This window comes from Vicugna pacos, chromosome 1 (assembly GCF_048564905.1).
Source record: "Vicugna pacos chromosome 1, VicPac4, whole genome shotgun sequence".
NCBI classification, from domain to species: Eukaryota; Metazoa; Chordata; class Mammalia; order Artiodactyla; family Camelidae; genus Vicugna; species Vicugna pacos.
Window position 1 is genome coordinate 82,283,645 of NC_132987.1, and position 19,783 is coordinate 82,303,427.

The following is a 19,783-nucleotide window of genomic DNA, read 5'->3' on the forward strand; positions in this document are numbered from 1 at the left end:
AAACTTGAGGCACTGTATATACCCTGAAAAGATGCAATTTCTGTAATTGTTATGGTCATGGGGTATAGCTCTGAAATTTCTTGACTCCTTGGGAGCCAGGTTAGAGGAGAGAAAGGGCCCTTGGTTTCTCTACCGGCCTCACTCTAAAGTCGATGAGTATTCAAACTGTTCGGTAAACCAGTAAAAGTTTGCAGGCCCATAGAAGAGATCTTGTCAGGAAGGATTCTGCCGTACTCTCCGTGCGACTCTGCAGAAATTAATTTACGGTTACTTATCTGTAAGGAAATCAAACAACTGAATAGTTTCTCAAAGTGTTTTTCAATTGATGAACTTTATTGGATAGGTCTTCTTTTTTGCTCCTTTAAGCATTATTCCGTTTTTTTAAGTCCATATCTATATTCTTAAATGCTTTCTCTTATTTTATATTTTAAACCAATATCTGAGTTAAATTCCTCTAGAGAGACCCCACTGTGAAGGCCAAATAAAGAGTAATTGCTGCACTGTTAGGATTGGTTTGGTCTGACCTAGTTTTCCTGAATAAATGTCTCAGGTTTAATATTTCATGACATGTTAAAATGATAATTATAGCTGAAGATAACATTTATCAGGCTTTTACATGCAAGCGTAGTGCTGAGCACTTAATTTATTTTCACTCATTTAATCTTCATAAAACCTTGTAAGGTGAAAACATTTACATCTCTTTTACTGATGGGAAAACCAAAAGCACCAAGAGCTGACCTTTGTGATTTCAGACTCTTCTTAACCACTATTATATGGTGCTGAAAAGTAGCACCACATTTTTTACTAATTTCTTTTATGTTTTGGAAAATAGTATTTTTCATAGAAATGCTATTTTTATTAGCATGTGATGAGTGTTATTTGATCTCGATACTTTTATTATTTTAATATTTATTTAAAATGGGAATTCATAGTCAGTAAGCATCAGAGACAGTTGCCTTTGATTATTAGCTATTCATTTTGATGTTTATTTAATTAATACTTTGCTTATTTCTTTATTTTAGGCCTATTAAAATTAACAGACGTACAAGAGTCAACATTCTTAGACCAAGAACTGATACTTGATAAAGCAAACATTTTTAACTATTAGTTTTTAATGTGTCATACAATTACATATAGACTATGGATATTCATACTCCAAAGCTATCATAGACTGGGAGCTAATAAGATTTGGTCAGTGTAGATGCCAAGAAAAGAACTATTCCAAAGTCAGTCCACTAGAAGTACCAGGGAGAGTTTACTCAGATTCATTATTTATGCTGCTTTTTCTGGAATGCTGCCATCATAAGCACTGCCTTTATATCCTAGTGCTCAGGCAAGTTTGTAGAATAGTGAAAAACTCTGGTCCAGTGCCTAGAATTGACACAGAGCAAATTTATTTCAGAATGTAAAATCTTAATAGATCATCTTCCCTCCACCACCTTACTTTACCCCATCTTGTAATTGTGTGCTGGAGTTCCAAAAGAAACGGCTCTCCCATTCCTCAGTCAAATGCTGATGCCTAGGAATCCACAATTAAATGTTTCCAAAATGTGAAGGTTAAGTTAAGTCAGTAGGGCAAAGAAGGTTAACCCAGCTATCTGCAGAGGTACCTACCCTCCGAACTGATTTGTGTTTGTCTTGACTATGGGGATAAATTGATGCTGCTGTTACCTAATCCAGAAGAGGAAGGCATAATCTCTAGAAAACCCTCCCTGCCCCCCTCCAGGAATTATCTGGCCCCAAATGTCAACACTGCTGAGGGTGAGAAACCCTGCTGTACAGTGAGAAACTGCTCCTCTAGTTGTTTGATCAAAGCACTGCCTGCTAAGGTTTTCTTTGTGCTTGATCAGTGCTCAGTAAAGAACCTGGTAATGCTAAGTTGGTCTTTTATGTGGACATTTATGTAGTACCAGAAAGGTTGACCTGTGAGCATTTTTGTTTTGTTTTGTTTTTAAACTACACAATTTACTAGATAAATTTAGGAAATCATTTCAACAAAAGATTAGAATGTAAGTATCAAATGATTTTCCTATGTAGCAATAGACATCAGGAAAATACTCAGTGAGCATTATTTAACACTTATGTAGTAGTAGTTACCCTGTATCAGACACTGTTCAAAGTGTTTTATGAATATTAACATTTTATCATTATAACAGCCTTGTGAGGTAGGTGCTATTTCCCCCATTTTACAGGTGATGACACATAGGCACAGAAGTTAGGTGACTTGGACATGGTCACAGAGCTAGTTAGTGGATTCAAATAATAAAGTCATAAAGTAATTTCTACTATTTGCAGTAATTATCCACTCTTAAAATAGTAAACTATGTTTACACATTGGTGTCTTTTCAGTGGTTAATTTGAATCAGATTCTTTCAGCTTAATCAGCTCTGGGCAAGCTAAAGAGATCTGGTTTCTGAATTTCTAAAGCTAGATTTGAGATAATCCATCAAAACACTAACACTCAAAGGACTTAAAAACATGATAGGATGATTTTTGAGGCAGTTGATTATCATACATTAGTAAAATTTGGGGGCAACTTTGCTTATTATAATTCATCCTTATTCAAAGGCTTTCTGGGGAGTTTCTCCAATACTATCTGAACTCAACCAGTTAGTGGTTTAAACCTCTGCTGTATGCAACATATACTGAACTGTGTAGCATCATAAAATCTTTAGAAATACAACCAAGGTTAATTAGAAAAAACTGGCTCTTGCCATCTTATTTTGGATGTGGAAATTTCTATAACAGCTCTTTATTCTCTAAGTATGTTTCTTAGAAATATATATATATTCTTTTACATATTTCTTCTCCCGCTCACCCATTTACTCTTTTTTTAATTGTAAAATATACATACCATAAATTTACCATTTTAAGCATTTTTAAGTGTACTGTTCAGTGACATTAAGTGCACGTGGTTCACATTGTTGTGCTACCATCACAACTACTCATCTTCAAAAATGTTTCATCTTTCCAACCCATTTACTCTTTTTTTTTTCCCCAAAGAGAATGAACATCTTTTCTATCTACTCTTTTTTGTTTGCTTTTTTTTTTTTTGTGGGGGGAGATAATTAGTTTATTTCTTAGTGGAGGTGCTGGGGATTGAATCCAGGACCTTGTGCATGCTAGGGACAGTGCTCTACCACTGAGCTATACCCTCCCCCCTTCATTTACTCTTAATTGTGCCTAAAATATATGTCCATCCAGCTTTTTGTATCGGTTTGTTAAAACCTGCTCATCATATCTCATACAGGTGTAGACTTCTTACTAATGTTTTCAGGCAGTTGAATATAATCTCTGTTGCTTCCAAGTCTGTGCACATACAAATGCCCTTTTTATGAAAATTGTATTTAACCCTAACCCATTATTTCTTATGTTCTGGGGGAGAAAGCAGTGAACAGATAAATCTGGCAAATTTCTGGGTTAATTGGATTTCTTTAGTGTAGATCCTAAGTTTCTAATATGATAATATCCGTTGTGTGTGAGAATATAACTCTCTGAATTTATTAGTCCAGTGTATAAATTTTTAGTAAGTATGGGGATATAATACAGTTTAAGAAATACTGCTCATGTACTGTCTGAAGGTTTAAAGTGCAAGGAACTTGGTATAATTTGTCATTCTGAAACTCTTCAGGAATTTGCATACCTCTGTATCATTTTAGCAAATTAAAGAGCCTTTCCATTTGCATTTTACTTGGGGATTGTTGTGGGGAGAAGTTTCTGCCACAGGGCTGAAAAAATGTGTTCCTGGGTAGGTAGCATAATATACTGAAAATCACATGGCTTCTGGAAGCCCAGCTATGTAGTTAACTAGATACGACTTTTGACAAGTTACTTATCTCTTAGGGATGAACCTCCTTATCTATAGAATGGGAATTGCCCTCTCTTACAAGGATGTTGGAGACGATGGGAGTGTGTGTGTGTAAGTAAAGTGTTCCTCCCTGCTCCCTATCCCCACCCCAGCATGCTGGGCTGGAAGTTGAAATTCAAAGTAGGGTTTTTTGAGTAGTTTGTGTATAATCAACTTTTGTTAGATTGTGTATGCTGTTATTTCATATAACCCTAAAATCTCAAAGCTTTCAAAAACAAGATTTATTTTACACTCATTACAAGTTTGGTTGTGGTCCTGTTAAGGTTGCAGATTGGCTCCACGTTTTTCTCATCTACAATTCAGCCTAAAGGACTGCATCCATCTGGACATGCTCTTTGAGAGAGGGGACATAAATCAGAACTGATGGGAAACTGCCTTTTAAACCTTCTAATGAGACATATGCATTCATAGTCCATTGACTAAAGCAAACTGCATGGTCAAGCCTGATGTCTTTAGGCAGGTAAAGGAGAGGTATTAGCTTGAACCTCATTATTATATTACTGTTTTGTTTAAGAAGGTCAAAACCAGTTGAATATCAATAATTTCATATAATTCCTGTTGCATGACTGAGTTGAAACTGATGTGGATATAGGCATTGCTACATAATTATCTTCTATGGTGGGTGAATGAATAATCGCAAGAGTAAACAAAACAGTCTACCTCAGCATGGAAACAAAATGTCATTTATAACATTGAAAAAGGTGTATCTTAGACATAGTAAACAATCTTATGGTTACGAGGGGGAAGTGGGTAGGAAGGGATAAATTTGGGAGTTTGAGATTTGCATATGTTAGCCATTATGTATGAAAATAGGTTTAAAAAACAAATTCCTTCTTTATAGCACAGAGAACTATATTCAATATCTTATAATAACCTTTACTGAAAAAGAATATGAAAACGAATATATGTATGTATATGCGTGACTGGGACATTGTGTTGTATACCAGAAACTGACACATTGTAACTGACTATACTTCAATAAAAACGAATGAAAAAGATGTATCTTAAATTCTAAAGAACTCATTCTATGTACTTTATAGGCATGCGTGTCTGTTCACATGCGCTGAAATATACATTAGTGTACACAGATTAAATAAAGAAATGTGATCTTCAGTTTTCAAATGAGAGCAGTATTAAATTTGACTTGTTAATTTTTATTTTATTGTAGGTATATTAAAGCAAGTCAAAGATTACATTAAACAGTGTAGCAAATGCCAGGAGAAACTGGATCGTTCCCGTCCAATATCAGATACTTCAGAAATGTTGGAAGAATTGGGACTAGACCTTGAATCTGGAGAAGAAAGTAATGAATCAGAGGATGACCTGAGCAACTTTACTTCGCCTCCAGCTACAACTTCCAAGCCTGCAAAAAAGAAGCCAGTATCCAAACATGAACTTGTATTTGTAAGTCGAACTTTCCTTTCAACTTTAACATTTTTAATTAGTGTGTTAGTATTTATACTCTTCTAAATTTTTTCTTAAACCACTAAAACTGCTTAACAATTGGCACTGACATTGAAAATTTAAGCAGGTCTGTGCACTGTTATATGTGCCCAAAGTTTCCTACTGTTGCCTCTTCCTTAATCATAAATATCCCTGTTGTTTCTTTTCTTTAGAATGTATCTTATTAGTTTGTTGTTAATCACTCCTCCTCTCTTCTTTTTAATGGTATATTGGTACAGGTAGACAATATATTTCTGGAAGCAGTCTCTGGGTCATGCAGCAGGGTAAAATTAAGCTGGTCTTTGTTTTTTGCCTGCATTAGTTTCATATATCATCAAATAAATTTCTGACTAATAAGAGAAGGCAGGAAGACGTGAGATGCAGGTTTTCATTGGATCAGGCAGAATAAACACAGCAGAAAATAGTGAGAACAATGTATCTTTATATTTAAATACATCTGTAGTAAAGAGTATCAGGCTAGTTCTTCATATTAGTGGAATCTTTTAGAAGGGAATAAGGTGTCTTGTTTTAAATTCTGTTAAAGATAAAAACACAGATGATATATAATGCAACTCTTGGTCTCAAACTTATTTTGATAGGTTGACACCAAAGGAGTGGTGAAACGTTCTTCTCCAAAACATTGTCAGGCTGTCTTAAAACAGCTGAATGAACAGAGACTCTCTAACCAATTCTGTGATGTTACTTTGTTAATTGAAGGAGAAGAGTACAAAGCTCATAAATCTGTTCTGTCAGCTAATAGCGAATATTTTCGAGATCTTTTTATTGAGAAAGGAGCTGTTTCCAGTCATGAGGCAGTGGTGGATCTTTCTGGTAAGAATTTTCTGATACTCTTGCTTTTTGTTAATAAGTGCCTACTGGAAGAGGGGTGTCTGTGTCTTACAAACTCAGGATTTATGCTCAAGTGGGAGAAGCCTAAGCTGAACTGAAAGGTCCTTCCTTTTAGTAAGGTTTCCAGGGTAGAGTTATGAAAAGACTGTCATTCCCTATGACTACCTGCTGGGTGAGATAATTGTAGCAGAAGTAGTATTTCTGGCATTTATACTGTTAAAAACAGTTTGAGAGAAATCTGTAACTGTGTACCAGTGTTACTACACTAAATATGTTATTTTAAAATTGACTGCCTGTATCTTATGTTGTGAAACGTGTAATTATAGAGGAATCCTGTGGGTCTGTTATTTTTTGTTATTTAAAATTAATCATTATAATTCATTAGATTCAATAATCAAATTGTCAATATAGAATAATCAGAATTCCAAAGTGTGGTTTTTCTGTTTCTTTGGTTTTATTATTGTTGTTGTTGTAAATGAAAAATTTGACTTTCTTTTGGCCTCACTAGAACTTATATTTTGGCTTAGGACTCAACAAATGAAAATTTAGGAAGAATAAAAATAGGTAACCTTATTTATACATTTCCTCATAATATTAACTTTTTTTGTAACTCTTGAGTTACTGACACCACTGTGTGAAATGTCATTTTCCCTTTCTGAAACAACAAAAAAAAGTGACTTTATCCAAGTATATAAATACTTAACCTAGTTAACCACTGATCTTTTTCTACCTTATACTGTTAAAACTCACCTCTTTTGGAAAGACAAATTTATATATTTTTCCTTAACAGTAACTAGATGTTTAATTACTAAAAAAATGTTTATTAAACATCCGCTGTGTGCAAGGAACTGGCCTCGGCTCTGGGTATGCAGTGGTGAACAAATACTTCTGTGGAGTATAGAGTTGCATTACATTCTAGATTCATGACATTTGCTTTCTTTCTGAGTTCGGTGACTCAGAGGAGAAAATATATCTTATACTGGGCCATTTGAATAAAACTCATCACAAGTGTAGTCTCTGGATATGTGAGCTTTGGAATTCTGTCCTTATCTTTCTTGAATCTGAAGCAGAAATAGAAAAGGGTATGAGTGTTGGTCTTTTCTGGTTTCTCAGCAGCTTACGGCAAATGAAATGTCTGCCCCAAAATAACTGCAACACAACATCTTAATATTCCAACAAGATACCTCATTTATTATTTATTGTAATATATTGTTCAGCAAATATGACATAAGCCAATAGCAGGTGAAGTAGACATTATTAAAAGTTTTGTTTGATTTTTAAATATTGAATAGGTAAAGGCTATTTATAAAATATGTATGAAGTATTAAAACAGTGATAAAATGTACATTTTTTAAATTGTCTAATTTAATGTAGTTCAGTTCATCAGTGTCTTCCTTTATGTTGTTTATGCTTTAAAGAAAAATAAATTCTTCCCCCCAGAGGGTATAGCTCAGGGATAGACTGTGTGCTTAACATGCTCAAGGTCCTGGGTTCAATCTCCAGCACCTCCATTAGAATAAATAAATAAATAAACCTAATTACCTCCCCCTAACCCACCAAAAAATTCTTAACTACTCGGTCAAAAATATTTTCATATATTGGGTTTTTTTGGATTTTGATACTTTTTCTTTCATAGTAAGTTTTACTCTACTTGGGTTTTTTGTTGGTGGTGTAGGGTGGGTGTTTGATTTTGATCATTATTTATCTCAGAACCATTTAATGAAAACCCAATCCTCTTCCTACCCATTGACCATGCAAATTATCTTACAAAACACATTTTCACATGTTTGGTGCTGATTCTAGGCTTTGTTCTAGTTTGTTGGTTGTCTCTGCCCATGTTATTATTATTGCTTGGTCTTAATTACCTTAGTTTTATAATAATAAGAAAGTCCCATCTTTATTATTCTGGTATGTCTTAGTTATTCAGAACTCTTTGTTCTTCCTTATAAGCTATAAAGGCCACTTGTCAACTTCCACAGAAAGACAAGAATGTATTTTGATAGGGATTATATCAACTTAATAAAGTTTAGAGATTTGTCCATAAAAGTCTCACACATCTTTTGTTAGATTATAAAATACTTTATACTTTTGATGCAGTTATAGTTTTTTCTTAAAATTGCATAGTTTCTGATTTATTTTTGATGTATACTGATTCTATATACAGTTATACCACTAAGTTACCTTAGTCTTTCAGATATTTATCTATAGATACTTTAACATTTTCCACATATAACAAATATGTTATCTGCTTAAGGTAATGGTTTTGTTTCTGACTTTCCAGTCCTTATAGTTTGAACTTTTCTTTTTTCTCCCTTTACATTGCCATCTAGGGCCTGAAAAAAAAAAATGGCAGTTGAATAGAAGTGGTGATAGAGTGCTCACTTATTCCCATTCTAAAGAAAGGGTGCTTTTTTACCATGAAGTATATTATTTGGCAAACACTTTAAATAGATAATCTTTTACCTAAGGAAAATCACTCTGAAATGAGTATGGACTTAGCACATAACTTTTTCTGTATCTATTGAGACAGTCTTTATTTTTTTCATCCTGTTAATGTGAGGAATTACATTCATTTCCTAATGTTAACTCAACTTTTTATTCCTGAAATAAATCCAGTTTAGTCATACTATATCATCTTTTATAAAAACCACTATGTTTGGTTTGCTAATATTGTTTAGAATGTTTGCATCTGTATTCACAAGTAATTTAACTTTTTCACATTGTTTCTGTCATGTTTTGATATTAGAGTTGGCTTAGTCTTATAAAATGTGTGTTCTTATTTTTTACATGCATTAAAATGGTTGCTATGAGATGAGAATAATTTGTTTCTTAAATGTTTTGTAGAGTGATGGCTAAAATTGACTAGGCCTATAGTGGATTTTGAGGGAAGATTTTTAACTACTAATCTGACAAATTTAATGGTTAGGGAATTATTCTGTAGGTTTTCTATTTCATCTTCAGAAATTTATAGAAAGTTAAATTTTTGCCAGAATTTGTTCATTTTTAATACTCTCTTCTAAATGCCTCCAGTGACTACAGATGTCTCTTCCATTCCTTGTGCCTTCTCTTATTTCTAAATTTTTCTTACCAGAGGTTTACTGACTTTTTAAAAAATCCTGCTAAAGCAAAAGCTGGCAAATTATAACTTGCAGGCCAAATCTGGCCCACTGCCTACTTTTGTAAATAAAATTTTATTGAGATACAGCCACACCCATTCATTTATATATTGTCTATAACTGCTTTTGAGCTTACAAGGGCAGAATTGAATAGTTGCAACACAAGCTAGTGACCCATGAAACCTAAAATATTTGCTTATTTGGTGCTTTACAGAAAAACTTTGCTTATTCCTATGCCAAAAGCATAATTTTTTAAATGTTAAAAACCTGACTTCTGTGCGGAGGGTATAGCTCAAGTGGTAGAGTGCATGCTTAGCATGCAGGAGGTCTGGGGTTCAATCCCCAGTACCTCCTCCAAAAATAAATAAATGAATAAACCTAACTACAATCCCCCCTGACTTTTATGTAAGTGCTATAGTCCAGGGTTTTAGATAATTAATTGAATAAACCAATAAGGTCTTAAAACTGCTTCTAACGCAATTTTGAAGACATGAATTTTACATATTGTCATTCAGCCAGAGGCATGAATTTGCTTGAAATGAATATCCTAATAGATGAAAAACTTGTTAATACCTTATAGGGAAATAAACTAAGTTTGGGGGTTTTCTTTCCTACCCTGATAGAAATAGCTTCTCAACCTTTCACAATTCATTTGCATTTGCTATTTCTGTAAGTTAATTTCTACAGTGTTGTAAAATATCTAGTCAATAGCAGTCAATCAGTGGTGTGTGCTCACCACTGCTTTTAACGCACTGGAATATATATAGCCAATATTTTTTTAATAACCATAAATGGAGTATAACCTTAAAAGATTATGGAACACTATTGTACACCTGAAATTGACATAATAGTGTACATCCACTATGCCTCAGTAAAAAAAAAATTTTTTAAACCCTGATAAATTCTTTTTGCCTAATCCCAGGTTTTGACTAATTTTTCCTGGCACTCCTTCAAGGGACATTTATTGTTTTCTTTTATTAATTTCAGTGGCTCTTTATTATCTCATCTCCTTCTTTCTTTATTTGGGTGTGTACTCTGTTTATCTTTGTTTGTTTTAAATATGAAACTTAGCCCACTTAACTCCCAACCCTTTTTTTCTAGTTTAAGCATCCAAGGCTATAAATTTCTCTTTAATATTGTAGATTTGTTACACTTACTTTTAAGCTTACATAGAGTCTGTTTTGATGTTTAATTTTGCTTGAGTAGAATGTGAGTTTTTTTTTTTTTCAATTGGGTGCAATATTAAGTATATTGTACGTTATATCAAGCTTGTTAATTGTTAATTCTTTTATTTATTGATTGTTTTGTGTGCTTGATTTATCACTTGCTGACAGGGGCTTTAGAATGTTAACTAGTGTAATTCATTTGTCTATTTCTTACCGAATTTCTTCAATTTTTTAAATGTATCTTGAAGCCATGTTAGTAGATGCATATGTTTAGAATTACAGCTTTATGATAAAACATCCTTTTATCATTATATAGTGACCTTCTTTATCTTTTAGTGATGCTTTTCACTCTTAGTCTATGTTAGATGCTGTTGTAAGCACATTTCAATTTTTCTATTTTAGCAGCTATTGTAAATATTTTTTAGCTATGTAAACTATTTTTGTTACTGTTTGCCTAGGATATCTTTCTTCCATCTTTTATTTTCAAACCTTTTTGTATCTTTATGTTTTTGATTTTTTTTTTAAATTTGTGGTTCATTTATTATTTGGGGGGAGATTAGGTTTATTTATTTATTTATTTAATGGAGACACTGGGGATTGAACCCAAGACCTCATTCATGCTAAGCATGCGTTCTGCCTCTGAGCTATACCCAACCCCACAAGATGTCTCTTTAAACATCATATTTCTGTATTTTGTTCTTAGTCCAGTATGAGTACCTTTGACTTTTAACTGTCCTGCATGGAAATTGTTGGGCTTCCTAAACCCAGCAGTTGAGATTGTTCTCTCTCATTAGTTGAGAAAAATTCTCAACTAGTGTCTCTTTGAAAATTGTGTCTGCCTCAGTCAGTCCAGTTAAACAGACATTCTTATTTTATATTCAGTGTCTCTTAATCTCTCTTTCATATTTTGTTCTTTTCTTTGTAGATTATTCTGGAAAATTATAGTTTACTCTTTGGCTGTGTCTAATTTGCTGTTAAATTCATTTATTGCATTTTTAAATTCCAGTTTTCCATTTTTAGAGGTTCTATTTATTTCTTTTTCAGATGCCTCTTTTAGGGGCTAACTTTTATGATCTTTTGCTCTTTACTGGTATTATGCCACCTTTGTTTTCTGTATCTGATTGTAGCAGTACTTAAAGTCTTTCCTTATTTGATTCATGTTGCTATCTCCTGTTCATGGTGCGTTGTTTCTTTGTGATTTTTAAAAAATATTTATATGCACTGAATTCGTATTCTTAAAAACTGTGGGAAATCTTTGAGTCCTGGGTTGAAGTTTTTTTTACAGAGAAAATATTTGATTCTTTAGGTACTGAGGGCATTACTGTCCTCCAAATTTAAAAGATTCTCAGCTTGAGGTTTTTCTTCTGACTACCAAAATGCTATATATTCAACAAAAAAACCCACCAAATTAAGTTGGCTTGTGGTCATGACAGCTCAGGGAAGATTTCTCCACCTTTTCCATTCAGTGCTAGGGTACTCACTGAATGTATTTAAAATAATATTTTAAATTATGTTTAGCTTTTTTGTATTAATGTGTCAATCAGGATATCTTAGTCTGCCATACTGCTGGATGTGGAAGTCCCTATCATAGTATTCCTATCTATAACCATTGTCCACTTTAAAATTTTTTAAAATTTTGTTATAAAATTTACCCTCCTAATGATTTTTGAGTATACAGTTCAGTGGTGTTAACTGTAGTCACATTATTGTGTAACATCTCTAGAACTTTTTCATTTTACAAAAGTGTCCATTTTCTTTTGATTAAAATGTTTTGCAGAGTGTGTGTATGTGTATGTAAAAAGGCTAGGGGTAAAAACAAAATAACAAAATTATCTGCCTATTATCTTTTGACACTAAGATTCTGAGTGTGATTTTTATTTTCTTATTTTCTTTTGTGTTTTATAGTATTTTACAGTAAACATTTGACCTGTATCTTTTTTGAGGGGGGAGGTTTATTTGGAACAGTGTTAATTCTTTCACTGGAAATTTTTATGACTTCAAACATAGACATTAAAAAGGTACCAGGTAAAAGACAAAAAACAGATTATTTTATTAGTATGTGGGGTTTTTTTTTGTAAGAAATATTCCTACTTATCTCAAGCTTATTAAACTTGGTTTCATAATTGGTAGTAATATTAATACATGGCTTCAGCCTATTTTTAATTATCAGCTTTGCTAAGAATGACTGAATTAGCCATGATGGTAATATTGATGTGTATAGTCTGATCAGTTTTCAACTTGATTCCTAATATATCTTACAGTTTAAGGCTTCCCTGTATACTTGTTTATCCCCTGTTTACCTGTGTAAGAGAATCACATTTTATGTATCCTGAGTCAAAACTGAAAGACACAGCAAACATGAGTTTTATAAGATTGCTTGGCTATCTGTATTTTAATAAAAGATCTCTTAAGATAAATTATTATGTGGGAAAAGCAAGGCACAGAAAAGTATGTGTAATATGACACCTACTGTAAGAAGGAGGAATAAGAATATTTGTTTAAAGGGGACTCTAGAAAGCTATACAAATTCTTAATCATACTTGTTATGGAGATGGAGTTGGACTCTGCAATCTTCTGATTTTTGAATTACATGAATATTAAAAATGGCTATGATAGTGAAGTACTGAGAACTTAGAAAAGAACTAAACTGATCTTATTTTCTCACATAAAATGAGAACCTGATATCTCATGTGTATAGTAATTATTCCTGTAGACCAAGGATAAACAAACTATAGCTAAAGATCAGTCCCCCTTTCCCTCCCTTTTTATAAATCAAATTGTAACACAGCCACACCCATTTGTATGCATATTATTTATGCATATAAATGGGCTTCTCTTTGTAGCTACAAAACAGAATCGAGTGGTTGCAACAGACACTTGGTGGCCTGAAATATTTATTATGTAATTCTTTACAGAAAAATTTTGCTGACCCCCTGCCTTAGGCTTTGTTTTTAAATTTTTAGTAGTAGGAGCCTTTGTTCACAGTCAGATTTTCATATGCACTTCTATTATTAAAATACACAGCCATACTTAACTGCAGTCAGGTTAGGAGACAGGTTGGTTGAACCCTGCCTACTCACCTGCCTCCCTCTCTTTTTTTACCCTCCATTCTCCAGCAGCTGTTTCTTGAGGGGAATTTGAGGAACCCCCGGGGTTCTAAGGAGTACAGTTTGAAAATGACTGCCTTACAACAACTCTTTGAGGTAGTAAGTCTGATATTATTTTCTATTTTAGGTATTGAGAGACTCGGCTCATAAAAGTGAGTTAGTCAAGGCTTAATAAGCAACCAGGACACAAAACAAATCCAGGGTGTTTAATTGCAGAAGAAATGATCGCATTTGCCTTTATATTCTATTTTATATTGTCAAAATCATATATTAATTGTTCTTATAAGGTGTCGTAGTAGTGATTTGACTTTTTTGTCCTCCGTCTTTCTTGTTTCGTATAGGTTTTTGTAAGGCAAGCTTCCTTCCTTTGCTAGAATTTGCCTATACTTCTGTGCTAAGTTTTGACTTCTGTAGCATGGCTGATGTAGCCATCTTGGCTCGTCATCTTTTCATGTCAGAAGTTTTAGAAATCTGTGAAAGTGTACATAAACTAATGGAAGAGAAGCAGCTAACAGTGTATAAGAAGGGTGAAGTACAAACAGTTGCATCTACCCAGGACTTACCAGCACAGAATGGAGGTACAGCACCTCCTGTGTCTAGCAGTGAGGGAGCCACAACGGCTTTATCCACTGAACTTGGGGATTGTGAAATTGTACTGCTGGTGAACGGAGAGTTGCCAGAAGCTGAGCAGAACAGAGAGCTAGGACAGCAGCCTGAGTCCCAGGTCTCTTCACAGGCTGAAGCCACTCCGTCACCTGTAGGCTGTGGAACTGATTCCCATTCTGAAATGAATTCTGTTGACTTAGTAAGAAAAAGCAACCAGAAAGAACTAGAAACTGTAAACAGCAAAGAAGAGAGCACAGTTTCCAGTACTCATCCTGAGCTTTCAAAAGAGAATGTAATCAGTAGCTCTCCAGAAAACAGCGATGTGGGAAATGACACAGCAACTGAGGATGTCTGTGCTGAAGACATTCCAGAGCACAGGCAGAACCTTGGGCAGTCTTTCAAAGACCAGGAAAACCTAGCTGAACCACCAGCAGAGACAGATCTCAGCCCTGATGATGAGACTTACAGAAGCAGGCTTCGGCAGCGTTCTGTTAACGAAGGGGGATATATCCGACTACACAAAGGAATGGAGAAAAAGCTGCAGAAGCGGAAAGCCATTTCCAAGTCAGCTGTTCAACAGGTATGATGAAAAAGGAGTTCACTTTTTAGTTTTAACTTTTAAGTTGAAAGCATTCTGTTGACGAACTTATGGTGAAAATTGTTTGGTGGGTAAAGGGGAGTGGTTGCAGGAAAGCAATTTAGTGTTTGAAATACCATTGTTAATAAGATGATGTGGATTTGAGATACTTATAATATGACTTTAAAAATCAAAATGAGTATATTTAGATTGTGTTTTCTGTCCCTTAATTAGGTGGCTCAGAAATTAGTTCAAAGAGGAAAAAAGATGAAACAGCCAAAAAGGGATGCTAAAGAGAATACTGAAGAAGAAGCATCCCATAAATGTGGGGAATGTGGAATGGTTTTTCAGAGACGATATGCCCTTATAAAGCATATACTGAAACATGAAAGAGCTAGAGATTACAAATGTCCAGTAAGTATCTGGAAAGCTACTTAAAGATGACTCTAACTCCATTATAAATAGAATCCAACTTACTGCGTCATTTTTATCTGACCATTTGTGTTTTCTCTCTGTCTCCGTTATATTGCTATGAGTCATCTTCTGATTTGTACATGTCATTTTCTTGCCAAAAAAGAAAATTCAATGATTTACTTCTGCTTCTTTTTGATACCCTGGTAAGATGACAGTAAAACAGTCATTTAAAAAATATAAGCTCATAGAAAGGCAAAAAACAGGAGACCTTGGTAACTAATTCTGGGCTCTGATAGGTAGATGGAGTCTGATTCAGCAGATTTGAAAGCACTCATTCCCAGGCTTTCCGTAGGGGAAACTAAGAATCCAGATTGCATTGCAGAACTACCAAAAGACTCAGGAGTTAACAGTACAGGCTTCCTTTAAAGTAGAGGGGACTCTGGTTGTTAGAAACGTCTTTTTAAGAGGCAAGTAAATCACTACCACCACCTTTTCAGCCAAAGATCCATCTTCTGCTCTCTGAAAAAGGTAAACCATAACTGCTTTAGGGAACACTGAACAGTAAAGGTGAATGTACTGTACCTCAAACAGGGGAAAGTAAAAGCTTACATACTGAGTATTGAATCCTTTCAAGTTCTCTTTCCCTGCTCAAGTCCCAGAGTATTAGCCAGATCCTTAACCCTAAAGCAAAGATTTCTTAGAGATGTGAAATCTGAATCCCAGTAACAGAAGACCTAAAGATACCACTCACTAAAGCCTGTGATCAGCAATTTACTCCCCTACTTATACAGAAATTTCCAGTCAGTATTTCAATGTCTCATTCTGGAATGTGAGTAGACATCAGGGGTGCAGACTCATGACAGGTATTTCATGGGGAAAAAATGCAACCTGGAGGAATCCCAGACTATACAGTGAGAAGAAAACTCAAACAAACAACCAACCAAAACAAAACAAAAACGACAAAGTATGATTTATATCAGAGATAAATGAAAAAGTTACCTCGGTGAAACAGTAACCAGGTACTATGTTTTTAAAAGAGTACCTTAGGAGAACAGAAGAGTTTTTCAGGAATATATATATATAATAATAACATACAAAAATCTCAGAAAAATAATTGACTAAATCACCCAGAAAATAAAGCAAAAGACAAGTTAGAAGGGAGTGAAAGAAATTTAGAAGATTGGTCTAGGTTGTCTTCTCATAGCCAGATAATTCCAAATAGAGAGCATGGAGAGAGAGAATGCGTTAGTGCAGTAAAGAAAAATTTCAGAACTTTAGAATGCCCGTCACCATGGATGAAAATAAATCTGTGCCAAGATACGTTATGGAATTTCAGAACCAAGGGACAAAAAATCTTACAAATGCAAGAGAGAAAAAAGATGGTCAGGCCGATGGAAAGGGAAAGGACAAGAATGGTGCCAGTACTTTTGGCGGCAGCAGTAGGGTCTAGCAGACAGAGGCACGATGTCTTTACAGCACTGAAAGGGAATCAGTTCTAACTTGGAATCAACAGTCAAACTATATTTGTGATGGTAGAGTAAGAGCTGTTTCAGATACACGTTGTCTGCACAGTTTTACCTCCCAAACTCCCTTTCTCAGGAAGCTATTGGCAGAGATGTTCCACTAAAATGAGCAGGACATGGGGAGTGGGAAGCTTGGAGTCCACATCTGTGAGTAGTCTGAGCATGGGACACATCCACCCCAGGTCGTTGACATAGTTCTTTGACAGAGATCTCCCACAAGGTGATATGTTTTCTACCTTCTCTCAGCAGATGAATGAGGGAAGGATTTGATGATGATGAATTAGTAAATACAAAGAGAAATAGGGGAAATAGAAGACAAAAAGTCAAATATATGTATGTATATTCATGACTGGGACATTGTGCTGTACACCAGAAAGTACATGACCATACTTCAATTAAATAAAAAGGAAAGAAATTTCTGGAGTTGGGGAAGAAAGGAAAGAGAGTCATACTGTACTATATCACCTGGCTGTAATAATAATTACATCATTTAAATAATGTAAACACTGAAGGTGATCTCATCAAAATGACGATAAAGCTGTATTGAGAAAGGGTGATGGCAAGGATTTGCGTGCGTGTAAGGAGTGGAGAGTTGAAGGAGGGAGTCATTGCCCATTGTTCATATTACTTAGAGGTAACAAAGATAATCATCAAAAGAGTCAAAAAAGTAGAGGTAGTGAACCAACAGGCAGTTTTATTTTTAAAAGTTTTTGTAGACAGTGACAATATATAACTTTGATTTTAAAATAAAGAACAAAAACTTCAACAGCTATGGGGTAAAATCTAAAGACTATTACAGTTTTATCCTACTTTTTCCAGCCCCTATTTTTGCTCCACCTGACAACTGTTAGTTCTCATATAATGGTTGTATTCTTGTCTTTGCCTGTATGTTACAGTTCCTTCCAGAACCAGCCTCACTGATGATGCCTTTCCTTATTGATTGCTCCCTCTCACATCCTGTCTCTGTGGTTAGATTATAACCCTCTGCAGAGAGGAGCCGGGTCTGTCCCTTTTATGTCTGTACTCTGGTCCCTAGCATATTGCCTTTTACATAATATATGTCTTTTGATTTATATAATTGTAACAAAGAAATGGAAAGTTGTTTCACTTAACGTTTGTGATGGAAACATATTCAGACAGAATTTTATTTACTTTTTCTTTTAGTTGTGTAAAAAACAGTTTCAGTACAGTGCCTCATTGCGAGCACACCTTATTCGACATACGAGGAAAGATCCACCTCCTTCGTCTTCTTCCAATTCTACATCTAATGAGGCATCAGGATCATCATCTGAGAAGGGCAGAACCAAACGAGAATTTATATGTTCCATATGTGGAAGGACATTACCTAAATTATATTCTCTTCGAATACATATGTTAAAGCACACAGGTGTAAAGCCACATGCATGCCAGGTAAAGCTGCAACATTAATTTTGTTATTTAAAGAAGATTCGAACTTAACTGGTGATAAGACTGGTTGGTTCTGGAGTCACCCTTTTGTAAAATGTTAGAGGAATTCCATAACTTCTTCAGTTTGTTGCCTAGGTCAAGGGTGATTCCCAGTTGTGCTCTTTAATTTCTTGTCTGAAGTTGTTATTTGAAATGAATGTATTTAGGTTATTTATGAAACTTGCTAGGATTCAAAGGAGGTACTGGGTGAGAATAACCAATTCATCACCCACGTCTTCACTTAACCTTCAGCAGGACCAGTCTGAACTGGAAGGGAACGAATGGCTTAAACAAATCTGCTTAGCAAAAATTCTGCCTAAGCTGTGTAGCCTTCTCTAGAGCTGAGGTCTGAGGATTCCTAAATGCCGAAATGTGATTCCTAAGTAAAGAATCCTGGGATTAGCCAGCTCTGGGCTATTGAGAAACTGAAAATTTTCTAGTGGCATCTGTAGCCTTGCATATAAGAATGACCCACTGTTTTGATTAATAAACAGTTTGGGAACCATTGAGATTTTTAATGTTTCTCTCTCTCTCTCTCTTTTTTTTTAAGCTTTTTATTATATGAAAAAAGAATGTAAGAGAATAGAATAGACCCTCTGGTACCTTTCACCCGGCTTCAGTAGTTAATCAGCACACGGTCAATTGTGTTTTATGTGTGTTGTCCCTCCTTTACTTCCCACTCTCTTCAGTTATTTTGCAGCCAAGTCCTAAGTATCATTTTATTCATAAATTTAAAAACTAAGTGTTAACTGGGCCTCTGGTCTTCTAGTATGGCACTGCTCAAAATGTGTGGGTCATGGAAGATAAGTACAAAAATGGAGAATAAACATGTAGAAACTGTCATGGCATTTTGACATTGTTGTGACATTTTTATTGTGTTTAACAAAAAACCTCTCTCCAATGGACTGGAGAAAGAAAAAAACTGGTTCTTCACAGAGTTTGAGAAGCACTGTTCTGGCTGGTACAGCAGGAAGTGAGAGTGTTGTTCTTGATTAGGCTCCCATGGCTCTTGTAATTCAAGGTATATACTGTTTACCGGTCTCACAAAGGACAGGGATTTCTTCGGTACTGTTTTGGGTTCGTCCAAAGATCACATGGATGTAAAAAATAAATAGCAGTATTTGTAAAATACTGAATCAGAAGATGATCAGCCAGCTAAAATCCTTGACCCTTGTTTCAGCTTTGTCATTCTGTTTCTTTTTTAGGTTTTTTTATTTAAATGGCTTACTAGTTTCTCTGTCCTCATTCTTCAGAAACAGCCCCTGTCTCTCTTTCTGTTTTAATGGTTTAAACACCTGTGCTGTCTTAGGTCTGTGGAAAGACTTTCATCTACAAGCATGGTCTAAAATTACACCAGAGTCTCCATCAATCACAAAAGCAGTTCCAGTGTGAACTGTGTGTTAAGTCATTTGTTACCAAACGGAGTCTTCAGGAACACATGAGTATTCACACAGGTAATGAGAAATTCATATTGACCTGATTACACACTATATACTCTTTGTTATTATATTGATTACACAGTAAGTATTTTGGAACTTGTATTGATACACTAATGGCTATATGCGTGCAGTTTTTTATTAATGAGAGTAAAGTTTAAAAGTTGTTAAATCAGTGATGAGCAGGAATGCAGGGCAAATGTTGAGTTGAGGCTTCAAGACCCATCAGGGC

General features: G+C 34.8%; 1 protein-coding gene across 1 annotated transcript in view; it reads left to right on the forward strand.

Annotated features, from left to right (window-relative positions):
* Positions 1 to 19,783, forward strand: part of ZBTB11 (zinc finger and BTB domain containing 11) — a 29,045-nt gene that overhangs the window by 1,589 nt on the left and 7,673 nt on the right. The window contains exons 2-7 of the mRNA XM_006208032.4: positions 5,037 to 5,272; positions 5,911 to 6,142; positions 13,891 to 14,735; positions 14,967 to 15,146; positions 17,834 to 18,079; positions 19,425 to 19,569. Of these exons, the coding sequence (XP_006208094.1) occupies positions 5,037 to 5,272; positions 5,911 to 6,142; positions 13,891 to 14,735; positions 14,967 to 15,146; positions 17,834 to 18,079; positions 19,425 to 19,569 (1,884 nt within the window). The remainder of the gene's footprint in view (positions 1 to 5,036; positions 5,273 to 5,910; positions 6,143 to 13,890; positions 14,736 to 14,966; positions 15,147 to 17,833; positions 18,080 to 19,424; positions 19,570 to 19,783) is intronic.